This window comes from Talpa europaea, assembly GCF_964194135.1.
Source record: "Talpa europaea genome assembly, chromosome: 4".
Lineage (NCBI taxonomy): Eukaryota > Metazoa > Chordata > Mammalia > Eulipotyphla > Talpidae > Talpa > Talpa europaea.
This window is the reverse complement of record NC_140070.1, coordinates 15,217,757-15,231,945: the sequence shown is the minus strand read 5'-3', so window position 1 is coordinate 15,231,945 and position 14,189 is coordinate 15,217,757. Positions and strand designations below refer to the sequence as shown.

General features: G+C 36.4%; 1 protein-coding gene across 1 annotated transcript in view; it reads right to left on the bottom strand.

Moving 5' to 3' along the window:
* Window positions 1-519: 519 nt before the first annotated feature.
* The window catches only part of LOC311170072 (putative ATP-dependent RNA helicase DDX60), a gene marked incomplete at both ends in the record, with an annotated part of 60,042 nt that continues 46,372 nt past the window's right edge, over window positions 520-14,189 (bottom strand). Inside the window, 8 exons of the mRNA XM_084232403.1 lie at window positions 520-619; window positions 1,927-1,989; window positions 3,144-3,295; window positions 4,611-4,753; window positions 6,716-6,863; window positions 8,128-8,249; window positions 10,308-10,449; window positions 10,670-10,774. Of these exons, the coding sequence (XP_084088529.1) occupies window positions 520-619; window positions 1,927-1,989; window positions 3,144-3,295; window positions 4,611-4,753; window positions 6,716-6,863; window positions 8,128-8,249; window positions 10,308-10,449; window positions 10,670-10,774 (975 nt within the window). The remainder of the gene's footprint in view (window positions 620-1,926; window positions 1,990-3,143; window positions 3,296-4,610; window positions 4,754-6,715; window positions 6,864-8,127; window positions 8,250-10,307; window positions 10,450-10,669; window positions 10,775-14,189) is intronic.

Here is a 14,189-nt window from a genome sequence, read left to right as displayed (position 1 = left end):
CACATAAGCAGCATCACTCAACTTTATAAAGAAACCAAATTTGAGATATTCAATAATATTAAAAAGGAATTCATGAGAGAACACGGTAGGTTCGATGGCAACTCTGGCTCCACTGTGCTTGCTCTTTCTACGTCATTATATAGCATTTCTGATGAAAAGCAGGAGAATCACAAAATATGACTTGAGAAAAGCCTAAGGTAATATTTTAAGTAGTTTGGATGGACATTTGTTTTTACTTTTATTTTTTTTTAAAGATTTATTTACTTATGCATACAAGAGCTGGGGTACAGACCAGAGGTGTGAGGAGTGAGAGGATTCACCAGAGACAGGATGGGGAACAGAACAGGCAGATGACTGAAATACACTGCTGAGGGGAGCAGCGGGCGAGTCAGGAGAGGTCTGCTGTGCCATGTGGGTAGCTCCCTGGCCAGGGATCGAAATCATGCTGCAGAGGCTGTGGATCGCTTCATCGGTTGCATCTTAACCCTTTGTGCCACCAGGGAGGCGCTATGTTTGTTTTTAGACAACACTAAATTTATTAAAAAAGGTTTCACTCAGCTGTTCAAATGCTAAGACCACATTGTCTTCTTCATTTTCACATAGCTCTCTCAAGGAAACACTGTAAATGGAAATACATATATTATAAATGCAACAAACCACCCACTTTAGTGAGGGTATTATAAGGAGGACTTTCCTCAAGTACACAGAAATAAGTAAATCTCACTGGAAGATGAAATGTTAGCAAAATATAAACACTGATAAGAAGCATAATTATCTAAAAATAAAAACTTTGTACTAAATAAATTGAACAAGTTCCATTCAGCTCCTGTCCATGTCTACTACCAAGATTTTGAAAGGTCACAAAATTCCACATTCCTATCCCTTCTTCCTTTAAAAGCTTCCCTTCCTGGGATCATACTCAGCAAAATAAGCCAGAAAGAAAAAGAAAAATAACGGATGGTCTCACTCATAGCAGGAATCTAGAAAACCTAAATAAGGGACCAGGAAAAAGAATAACTTTAAGAAAGAAAAACTCAAAATCAACAAACAACTATGACACAGAGACACACTATGGTGGGGTGGGGAAGGAGGGATTGGGGTCAAAATAAGGGGGTTGCAATTGTATGGGGAATTTAAAAATAAAATTAAAAAAAAATAAAATAATAGCTTCCCTTCCTTTCTTCACACATCCCTTACAGACTCATTTTGTGTTCTGTTACTGTATCCAGTATCTGCTGAAACATTTTCTAAAGGAAGACAGAATAATGTCCTCCAAAGGTATGAATGTGGTAGGTTTCATAGCAAAGAAGAATTAAGATTGCAGATAGAAATTCCTACTCAGTTGACCTTGAAATGGGAAAATTAAGTTGGCTTAAACTACTAAGTTTGTAGCAATTTCTGACAGCAACAGTAAGAAACTAATATGCAGGTGGCAAGAAAGGAGAAAGGAAATCCAAAAATAAATAACGCAACTTGCTTGATGAAAGACTGAAAACAGTCATGATCTGATTATTTACCTTGTTTTCAGAGTTTGTTTTTTTCTTAGTGTCTTCTTTGATCCGTATCGACAAAACTAAATTTCCTCCTAGTTATAAACCCATCATTGTGACCACAAGGCACAACTGTATGTACATTGCATAGTGAAATCTTATTGACATCTGTGCCTTCAGTGACTGTGTTTATTTTGGTACAGTGTGACTAGGACTAAGCCTCTGGTCTAGGTGGAATTTTATGTCAAAGGAACTGTGGAACTAATTCCATTACAGAGACAATACCACAGAGTATTAAGAAGTTCTGTAAAACCTTTGGGGAGCTGAAATTCATAACACCAATTAGACTCAATGACATCTGTAAATATGAATTCAACATTTTTAAATTATTATATTTTTAGAGCTCTGAAATTAATATTTAAAATATATAACACACCTGATACTTTTAATGGTGAGTGCAAAATCTTTCAACATGTTATAGGCTTCTCCTTCATTCATCCTAAACAAAACAACATTTAGAAAATTAATAGTATAAAAAAATTAACTTATTTCAGATGGAAATGTTGGATTTATCAATAATTTACTGAATATTGATCAAAAATTGATTATTTACAAGGATCATTTCTTTCATAGACGCCCAGATAATGATTTAATCGATGGGAATGATGATTATGAATTCCAAAGTAACAAGTGTCAGAACCACAAAGAATCAATGAACCTGAGAGGTTGCTCATCTCAGGAGAAAACCAAAGTAAGAAATTAAAGTTCAGAAGGATAAAAAACCAAAAGGATAAAGACAAATGAATTATTTACTAATAAATATCACAACTACTCTATTCACAAAAATGAATCATAATTTTTAAATGATCATTTTTTTCAAGTGTGTCAAAAGTTTTATGTATTTTAATATATATTGTTCAAAATTGTATGTACATTGTATATTTAAATCCTGATTGGTGTGAAATCCTACTGACACCTATGCCTTCAATGCCTAATTTCTCTAATCCTGAATTTTTTTTTTTTTTGTGGAATCCTGGATTTTGATTTACCCCTGCTTACTCTCATTGAAAATGGTTTTCTTGCTAAATGGCTAAAGTAAAGATCATGGTCTCAATCCTCAATAATGTGAATTATTATATGCTTTATATATACTCTTCTCAGATAATGGAGAGCATGGCACTATTTCCTACTGCTGTTCAGTTTGCAAAAGTCTAATAATGAATAAATAATAGAGTAACAAATGAAAATATATCTGTGAATATGTGCAAATATTTTTATCTGTAGAGGATATCTTTATGTCAAATGAGTTACTGTAAGCCCCAAGATATGGCTGGTAAAATATGAATAAAAATAACAAGAATTGCACAATTAGGTTACACTTGAAATTATAAAAACACTTTTACTTAAAATTTGTTAAGTTCATCCATTTGACATCAATAAAGAGATGGAGTATAGATAACTATAGAGATGGAGACAGATATAGAAATACAGGTAACGGTAGAAATGAAAGACATGGACATGGATATAGACAAAAAGACAGAGGTAAGAAGTGGAGGTAGAAATAACAAACCTTGAGGGAGAACTGTAACAAGAGAGAAAGAGCTGGAGAGTGAGAGAGCAAGAGAGAAAGCCAGAGTGAGCTCGAGAACATACCTGTTGTCCTGGACTAATCCTGTCAGGGAACCATGTCTATAGAAATCCAGTGCATAAGCATTAAGCGGCATTCTTCTTCCTTGGCAATCATATTTCTTTGAACTCAGCATAGGAGCCTGATTATGATTGATATTGATTGTGTCCACAATGGCCTGCAGAAATATAATTTCTCTTAATTTGCCATTTATGAGTAAAGAATGTTCATGGTTTCTTCATCATGCTTTATAGTCACTACTGTTGATCAATATTTTTAAAGCACTTTCCTCAAGGGAAAGGAAAAGAATCTCTTCACATACACTGGTCTGGAGCAATCCTAAGCAAACCTGAAGAATGGCTTGGCTCTGTCCATAAACACTGCTGCCTCACAGCATAATAATGACAATTTCAATCATCCAGATTTTAAATATTAAAAAAATAGGTAGTTTCCAATTTGAATTCAACAAAATAGAAAGTGAATCTAATCAAGTTGTCAGTTAAGATAAATTAAAAGTAAACATTGATGATGATATGAGGCATGTAACTCAAAAGGAATTAGAAAAATTGTGTATTATTATTATAACAAAAGTTGTCCCATTCTTAACATCTATTTGACTAAGGTATCTTAGTATGCACATTGAGATCTGAAATTAGAACACTGTCTCATTCTGAAAATAAGTAAATATTCATCCAATATTTTATATGGACTAATTCAAAAAGAAATAGCCTATCTCATTAATATATACATTTCCAACACAATATTAAGTTTACTTTTAATAATTACCAAAATTTGTATTATTTTTAAGTTTCTGTAATCAACAGAAAATAACTATGAAATTGAAAGTATACACTATTTAAGCTAAGAAATATGATGGAGAGGATGATTCCTTGGGAGGGAAGAAGGGCAGGACAGATAGATACATATAGCGGTAGCATAAGGTAAAATTATACCAGGGCAAGTAAAATCAAAATAAAGTGTGAAACCTTAATATCAAATGAAATAAAGCTTATTTTCTATTTCAATTTTTGCATTAAAATGTAAAATTAAATTTCTACAAGTTTATTCCAACATTCAAGTGGATTATCCAGTATCTTCTAAATATGTCCAATTCCTTGTATTCCATCTAGGACATCAGTGATCCAGAATATAAATGGAGTTTACTGTTACATAGCAAAACTAAGAAAGCCTGGAAAAAAAATTTATGTGCTCTTTTCAAGGCAAACCTGTCAATCTCCCTAAAGTCTTCAAAAATGGAAGTGATAGTGCCTGGGAACTCTAGAATGAAGCAGGATCCCTCAAGTCAACACTAAGAAATGAATCATACTGGTCTCAAGAACATGTATCCAATTTTCTGGATATACCTGAAATTTCTGCTACATCTGGCATTTTTGTTTTCAATTTGGGAAAGCTGAAGTCCTTTCTAGGCTGACCAGAAGTACAAACCCATTCTTTCTGAAATGCCTTTATAGCAAACCACATTTTCCACTTACATGGTTTGGAGTTCCTGGTTGAAGCAAATCACTATCAGAGTTCCCCGAGAGACAAAAAAATGGAGAAACAGCTACTCTTCCTTCCTTGCAGTTCATCAGGTGAGATGCAAGTTGGGAGTCTTCACATTTTTCCCCTGTGAAATCTGACCAGAGTAGATTGGGATAGATTAGTTTTTAAAAATCAGCCAAATTGTTAAAGCTTACACATGTGTTCTAGACCATCTCACTTAGACCATGCCACAAGAGGACCCACTCACAAGTTTCCAGGTCCCATAACTTTTTTTTAAGATTTATTTATTTATGCATACAAGAACTGGGGTACAGGTCAGAGTTGCAGGGGATGAGAGGATTCACAGAAGAGGCAGACTGACTGAAATACACTGCTGAGGGGAGCAGCAGGCGGCCAGGGATTGAAGTCGTGGCTGCCGAGAGCTTCATAGTGCTGTACTTAACCCCTTGTGCCACCATTAAGGCCCTCCAAGTCCCATATCCTAATAAAGACTAAATAAGATATATCACATCGGGCCTCCCCTGGTGGTGAAGCGGTTGAGTGCTGGGCTGCGAGGCTGCCTGCAGCCTCTGCAGCGCCAGTTCGTTCCCCGGCCAAAGGCAAGGGTCCCACAAAAAAATAAAAAATAAAAAATAAAAAAAAAGATATATCACATCAAGTGAATAGCACATCTTGGCATAGAATACATTCCAGAAAAGGTAGCAGTAAATATTGCTATCACTATAAATATTACTATAAAAATTTGTATTATATTTTAGTTGCTCTGATCAACAGGAAATAAAAGGCTATAAACAGTATTTTCTACTTACACTTCAGAATTATTTTCAGAGTAATATTACTTTGGTATTTTTTTCCCCCACTGAACTCAGACTTGGCCTCAGAAACTTTCCAAGTAGTCACTATTAGCTTTAGGTTTGGAAATGGTATGTGAAAAGGGCATTTTTTTCCTATTTGTGTTCTTATAAAGAACCAGATCATGCATAGAAACATGGCTTTGAATTTTTAAGGAACAGAATATTCACACTCTCTGTCATGCCTCCTGAGGGTGCTCAGAGGCTCCACTACCAGCGTCTGCTTTTTGTCATTTTAACGGGGTTCAGGAAACTACAAACTCTACTTCCTTGACTTTTTTCTAATTTTTTTCTTTTTTTAAAGATTTATTTATTTATGCATTCAAGAACTGGGGTACAGGCCAAAGGTATAGGGGGTGAGAGGATTCACCAGAGACAAAGTGGGGAACAGAACAGGCAGACTGACTGAAATACACTGTTGAGGGGAGCAGCGGGCGAGTCAGGTCTGCTGCGCCATGTGGGTTGCTCCTTGGCTAGGGATCAAACTCTTGATGCAGCAGCTGTGGATTGCTTCATAGGTTTCGTCTTAACCCCTTGTGCCACCAAAGAAGCCCCTTTCCTTGACTCTTTTCAGTTGAGGATGTTTGCAGATAGTGAAACCAGGAAATTACTACCCAGAGTGAATGCTTGCCTTTTACCCTGGTCACATTTTCTTGCTTACTTTTTCTTGAAGATTCTACCTAACAGTTTATGAAACATAAAAGCAAAGTTTAATAGCATTTACTATGCGACAGATGCCATTTTTAAGATATTCACATATATTAATCATTTAAAGTTCACCCAAACTAGGTAGCCTAGTATTCTCTTTCTAATATATTTACTAAGAAAGCTAAGGCATGATCATGCCATCATTTCTCCAAGGTCCATCTGATAACAAATAGCAGAATTAGCGGCTGGACTCAGGTAATCTCTCCAAAGTCTATGCTTATGCACAACCAACATTATTTCCCCTCAGGAAAAGTAAATAGCCCTTAGTTCCTCTCCATCTCACAGATTACTCCATCTTCCGGGCCTGAACCAAAAGCAACCTTTACCAAGACTTATAAATGACTCTTAAGCTTCATTCTCTCTCGTCCTTTTAACTTCTAATAATCATAGTTTCTTTCTTTGGAAAGCAGAAGAGAGCCTTTTACTCTAAGGAGGACTTATCTTTCAGGAGAGTCCAGGATTCTACTCTTCTGGGGTAAAATATTCTTCACAAGGTTATTTACTCTTTAAATTATTCTACAATGGTATATACCTACCTATTTTCGACAATGGGAGTTGATACTCCTGTTTCATATCAGCCAATTTGGAAACAAATAGTAGGAAAGAGGCAAAATCCTCTGAAATGTTCTTGTTATACTCTCGTAAAGCAGCATCAAAATCCTCAGGAAGGTCTTCCAGGAACACCTAAATCATAAAGAAGATCATCAAGGACACCTAGAGGTCAAATATTTTTTGGAGACATCTATATACCACTCTTTAAAACTAAAACTTGGGAAAAAGAACAATGCAATATAATTCTGTAGCTGTTTATTCAAGGTCACTTTCTCATTCCTTCATGAGGTAAAACTCAGATTTTGTTCTATTTGCTTCTATAAAAAGTAACACCTTTTCTCTCAATAATTTGCCTTCTTGCTATTAAATCAAAATCATCTTTTAACAGGAAGCATGCCCTTAAATAACATTAGACTTGCAAATATGTCAAAGAATCTAATAACACACTTGGTGGGGAAAGCAACAAAGTACAACTGCATAGACCTTACTTGACTATGAAGGATTTTAAAACCTCACTGGATTTATTTTTGCCAATATTTTGTAAACTATTATTTCATCTCTAGTCTTAAAATAGATATTATCTGTGTGTTGACAATTGCCTGCCCCTTTCCTACTAATTGGTCATATATTTTTGTTTTTTCACTTTTTTTAAGCTTCAGGGTTTTTTCATCAGTAATTATTTATAACAGGATCTGATAGCCTTCAAGTGATGTTATACTCCACCAGAAGGAGTGCCTCTCTTTTCACAGATTTATAGAGGGAAATATGAATTACAGATTAAACATACCATTGAAAACAAAAAGAACAAATTATTCTACAAATTAATCTTGTGTGGGAGCTTGTATTATTGTGTGCCTCAACTATTCAGTGTCTTTGCTTTGATTATTCTTTGCTTTGACTGTTCCGTGCCTCTCAGTGTGCAGAAACACAGAAAAGTTGATACGGAACCCCTCAGGGCAAAAGTCCTAGTGTGAGGCTCTATACATGCTGAAAACAGCATGTGCAGAAACAGCAATAGGCGTTATGGTTAGACTAGGATAAACACTGAGACTTTCCTTGACTTTCTCCTTATTTCTCAACCTTGGCTGGGGCCAGCTGGCTACGCATCCCCCATACACTTGTGCATTCCCCCTTTGCCTGCTTGCTTGTTTGATCTTTTTACTTTCTGTCTGATTCTAAATAAAAATGAGACTGCCCTTGGAGCTGGGCTGCACTTTCTTGGGGTACTCCCTCTAGGGTTCTCATTGTTCTGGACATGGACTCTGGGTAATCCATTTTTCATCCCGCCACCACACGTCACAACGAGACAATAAAATCTCACTCCTGTTGAATCAATTCTGGCAGGATCTATTAAATTATCTTAATTACTAAATATTATCAGAACTATAAATCTTACCTTTGATTGATGAAACTTGATATTAGCTTCTTGGAAATTTGCTGGAAAATACCTTCTTTCAAACAGATGTGCCAATACCAACAACAGCTTTTCCATAACATCTTGAGAAAAACATTTTGATCCTATGCAAAATAAAATTTCTTGTTTTAAATGTAATAAAGTTAGTTAATCCCACCTTCTAATATTTAAATTGAATGCTACATTGAATTTTATTTCATGGGAACTAAAAATTAATGACAAATATAGCAACTAAGCAATGACTAAATCTGCTACCAGTTTTACATCTATGCCTTCTTTCTTTCATTTTTCCCCACTTTAGTTCAGACCCCACTCACCCCATCCACAAATTGCCTTATCACCTGACTTAGATGCCGCTCTTCAGTCTATCCTAGTAGGTGAATGTTTTTCCAAAGCATTTTATGATCATATCTCTCACCTACTCAAAAAACTGATTGCAACTCTGTGCTTCATAAAAACAAACTAGGGCCTCCCCTAGTTGAGCGCTGGGCTGTGAAGATGCCCGCAGCCTGAGCAGCGTGAGCAGCGCTGGTTCGATCCCCAGCTGCCGGCGAGGGTCCCACATGGCACACAGACCACTCCTGCCACCCGCTGCTCCCCTCAGCAGTGTACTTCATCTGTCTGTTCTGCTCCCCACTCTGGCTCTGGTGAATTCTCTCACCCTCCCACGCCTCTGGCCTGTACCCCAGTTCTTGTATAAACAAATCTTAAAAAAAAAAAAAAGAAAAGAAATAAAATATGACCCACTTGACTTACTCTGTATCCTTCACAACAATGCACTCTAAGGTAGTGGCTACAGAGGTGTTACATTTAATAACTTGGGCTGTAGAGCCAATTACTTATATTTGAATCTTGGCTCTTAACACTAAAATTTTGTGATGATGGCAATTTATTTAATGTCTCTTTGTCTCAGTTTCCTCATTTGCAAAGTAATGATAGAGGTATTATGGCCTCATGATGTCACCAGACTTACTTTCTCTATCTTTATAATCATCTTTATACGCCCAACCCCTACTCCCAACACACACACACACATACACACATCAATAAAAACAACTGTAATTCCTATGGCTTGAAATTATTTATTCTCTTACAGAGCTTTATTTTATTTTTTTTGGGGGGGGGCAGGGGTGGCGGTGGACAGAATTTCCTGGGGTATCTTTGTTTTGCATGACAAAGAATTTACAGAGAATAGTGACTAGACCTATTGTGCAAATTGCAGTTTTTCTATCAGTTAATGATAGAAGATAAAGTAAAATAATGTGTGAAAGGCATTGAATTCACCAGAAACTGAAAACTGGAAGAAATTTAAACACAAGAAAGAACAGTTTGTGGGGATTTATTGTTTAAAAATAAAACTCAAGACTTGCAATAAAAATTGGTAAAATGGAATATGAAGAAGCACTGCAAATGGTAATTAAAAAAATATACACACTGGCAAATAATGACACTATTTAAATACACTATACAATTATATTCAAAGAAAATATAACTGAAAGAAAAGATTCACAAATATTAACAATGAGCATTATTTTTAACATAATGCTTTCCTACATTCTTTGTCAGGATGAGCATCTATTATATTTAGTTAGAAGAAAATGCTTATTAAAAAGTTATATATTACTTAATATGCTCTGAATCCTGGAGCCAAGGACTCCCTGAAGTTAATAATCCAGAGTGGTTGACATTTTGAAATAGGGACAAAATATGGCTATATTCCACATAATCTATATTAGTAGCTATGTAACTTTATCTTCTCTAGATTATCTAAATATTTGGGCCTCCCTGGTGGCGCAGGGGTTAAGATGCAACCTCTGAGGCAATCCACAGACACTGCGGCACGAGCACGATTCCTGGCCAGCCAGGAAGCTACCCACATGGCGAGGAAGACCTCTCCTGACTCGCCCACTGCTCCACTCCGCAGTGTACTTCGGTCAATCTGCCTGTTCTGTTCCCCACTCTGTCTCTGGTGAATTCTCTCACTCCCCACACCTCTGACCTGTACCCCAGTTCTTATATGCATAAATAAATAAATCTTTAAAAATAAATAATCTAAATATTAATTAATACTCTCTTTGCAGAAAAAATATTTCTGAGGTGCTAGCTTCACGTCAGTTTCTGCGACGCTTTTTGGACTACACACTACAATACACCTGGCTTACCTTTTCTGGTTGGCTGACAGAGATCATGGAAAAGGCCTCTTACAAGAAAATGGACAAAAGCAAAATTAGAAGGCTCGTGATAATGCAAATGTGATACGAGTCCCGCAAACCCTGTTGGATGACCTTCTTGATCTAAATAGCCCTAAAAAGCAAGAATTATTTATTAGTCTGATGACTCAGTTCATCACATACACTAATAAGTTACTAAGCGCCAATATAAAATAGTGTATAATACTAACATAAGAGAGACTGACAATCACTATATGGCCCAATTTTTATTATTCTATCACTTATTAGTAAGATAAGAAACAGAGATAGATAGTAGCCATCCTATATCACAAAAAGACAAAAGCACATCATACCTCTTTTATCAGGAACTGCAAAGAAAACAAAAAGTAAAGCTTTAACATTTCCACGGCCCTGGGCTTCTTGAAGGACAGCAATGAGTGCTTTAGCACTGACAGCACCTGCAAAAACAAGAGTACTTTCATTCATACAATGTTAGTGCTAGGAAATACATTTGCAAATGATAAATAGGTGTAGAGTATTTTTTTTTATATATTTGATGTTTTGACTTTTTTTTACAAAGATTTATTTATTTATGCATATGGGGTACAGGCCAGAGGATGCAGGGGGTGAGAGGATTCACCAGAGACAGACTGGGGAACAGAACAGGCAGACTGACTGAAATACACTGCCGAGGGAAGCAGCGGGGAGACAGGAGAGGTCTGCTGCGCCATGTGGGTTGCTCCCTGGCCAGTGAGGGATCCAACTCGTGCCGCAGAGGCTGCAGATTGCTTCATAGTGTGGTACTTAACCTCTTGCACCACCAGGGAGGCCCTGTTTTGACATCTTAAAAAAACTTTTCTGGTTGGGAAAAAAATACTCCTCACGGGGCTAGTGAATTACTATAGAAAATGACAACTTGCGTAAGCTTGTGTCTCCTGTGCAAACCAACCAAACCCCAAGTTTTCCCCCCAATTACTTTCTTACCTTACACTCACACACCAACCCAATTATTTCCTCTGTCCTAAATCAGCCAAAGGTCAGATCGGTGCCAGGTAACTAGAGAGCACTGCAGACCCCAAACCCCAGCAGAGTTGTTCAAACAGGACAGTCTGAAACTGCTTTCTCTGCCAATGCTTGCCTTTCCCATGGAAACCCCCACAAAGGCCATGGCTGAAACCGTGCCCAGCCCTGGTCTCCCCCAGCCCCGGCTGACTGCCCAGTGCCTTTCACACGTGGCCCTGTGTGGGTGCACTTGCTCCTGTCTCCAGGACATGCCTGTAAGAAACTTTGCTTTCCTGAATCTCAGCTCTCTCTCCTCTTGTGACCACACTGACAGTCCATCATATAAAAGAATACAGGGCCTCCCTGGTGGCTCAGGTTGTTAAGCACAGCACTATGAAGCTATCCACAGCCTCTGCAGCAAGAGTTCAATCCCTGGCCAGGAAGCTACCCACATGGCTCAGCAGACCTCTCCTATCTTGCCCGCTGCTCCCCTCAGCAGTGTGTTTCAGTCATACTGCCTATTCTGCTCCCCACTCTGTCTCTGGTGAATCTCTGACCCCCCTGCACCTCTGGTCTGTACCCCAGTTCTTGTATTAAATAAATAAATCTTTTTTAAAAATTACAAAATAAGATAAATACTACCCATGTCACTTATATTACATAGATACCGGCAATATATAAGAATCAATAATTAGATTCCATAACATTTGTTTTACCAAGTCTTACATGGCACATTCTTCCTTTAACAACACAGAACACTTAAAACAGAATTAGAAGAATGAAACATTGCTAAAAATCTGGTAAAAAGTATGAATTCAGTTCATTCAAAGGCTTATAACTATTAGGTTGATCTGGAAGAAAACAAGATATATGATAATATATTATTCCATGGTCTTCCATGTTGCCAAAATAATGAAACTTGGCTGAATAAAACTACTTTGGTTTCCAATATAAAGCAGTAACTAGGTGGTATTTCAGGTATCTTTCAACTGCTCACTAAAATGTCAGTGAGGGTCGAATAAAAGAGACACTTAACAACATCATCAAAATTTAAGCCAGGCTACCATTAGGCTAGAGAGGTAAAAGAAAGAATCTCTATTCACCACAAGGCTAGCAGACAAGGTAGCAGTAAAGAAGTGAAGGAGAAAGGAGGAAGGAAAAAGACATTTGCTTTTACATTTACAAAAAGAGCTGACTTAAGAAAATGTTTTCCTTGTGCAGCAAAAGAATTTCTTTAAAAAATTATTTGGCATTTTTCGCTGCTCCCGTCAGCAGTGTACTTCCTCAGTGTGCCTGCTCTGCTCCCCGCTCTGGTTAATTCTCTCACTCTCCCGCACTTCTGACTGTACCCAGTGCTTGTATAAATAAATAAGTAAATCTTTAAAAAAAAAAAAAAGAATTTCGGGTTTAAACTGATAGCTCCCTCAAAACAAAAACATAACAAAAGAAAATGTCAAATTTAAGAAATCTTTCTTAGTTCCAAAACTACCAACAAGTATGCACTTAACATACTACTGAACTGTATACTTTTAAATGGTCAAGATGGCAAGTTTTACGTTACGTGTATTTTATCCCATTAAAAAAATATCTAAGCATCAATCTAAAAGTGCCCAAAGAAAGAATAGCATATCCTGGGGGAAAGAATTTGAAATATAAGGATAAAAAAATTCATATAATTACTTAGGCAGAAACAAGTCAAATAAACTAAATGAAAACAGAAATTAGAATGACTTGTCTAGAGGAGACACTATATAGTAAATGCAGAAAGCAAAGAAGCTATCTTACTTCAATACAATGAGTGAAGAGAATAGTCTAGGAGTATTGTCACATTTAAGAATCTTCTAAATGTGGTTACAGAGACATCTTAACAAATATGTTGGCAAAGAAAATTAACCATTCTAATAATCTTTTTTATTAAAAAAAAGTTAAGGTCTGGCAAGATAATGTATTTTTATCTCCCATATAAGAGGTAAAAATTAAGAACTCAAAAGTAGGAAAGTTTGGGTCTAAAATAATATGGGCCTGTTCTCTAGGTCATAACAACACAGGAGTCACCTCATTACAAAAGTCCTAGAAGATTCTTCGCTCCAGCAAATAGCATCAGATTTAACTGAGTGTGCACATCAATATACAAAAAACAGAAAGAAGAGGTCTTTTTCACAATGTATATTCACAAACATGAGAATCAAAATATTTAATTATGATTTTTTTCTTCTCTCATGGTGGAACTCGACACAAAATATTAACCTGTGCAAAATACCTCAGGAAGCGTTTATTGCCATATTCTGAAATCCATCTAAATATAAATACAACATTCTTTAAAAATGAACACTTGTGCCTAGAAAAATGCCTGGAAACAAAAGAGGCATGGGTCACAGGGCATGAGTAGAGAATTACAGGGGCTTTGTTGGTTTTCATATTATAATATGAAAGCGACATATGAAACAGTGAAGAATTTCAGCAAATTAAAGTCCAGCAGTATTAAAATCTACATCTGTGTTACTAAAGAGCAGTAAATATCAAACTAAATTCCAACCTAGGAATTTGACCATGGTTGAGATCGAGCTCGTGAGACATTCATTATTAAGTGAGTATTTCATGTGTGTTTGAAATACTGAGGAAGTTTGAACCTCTTTCCCTAAATCATACACTATTGTAAACCAATGTCACCTCAATAAAGTAAAAAACAATAAAAATTACTGGAAAAAATACCAAAATAATCATGTGATTGTCTTTGGACAGTAGGAGTGGATGGGTTTTTTTTCCTCTTTCAACTTTGTATTATCCAAATATGCTTTGATAAACTTGAGTTACATTTTTATGAAAAAATATTAACTCCTTTATTTTGAAATCATAAAAATAAACTTTTAT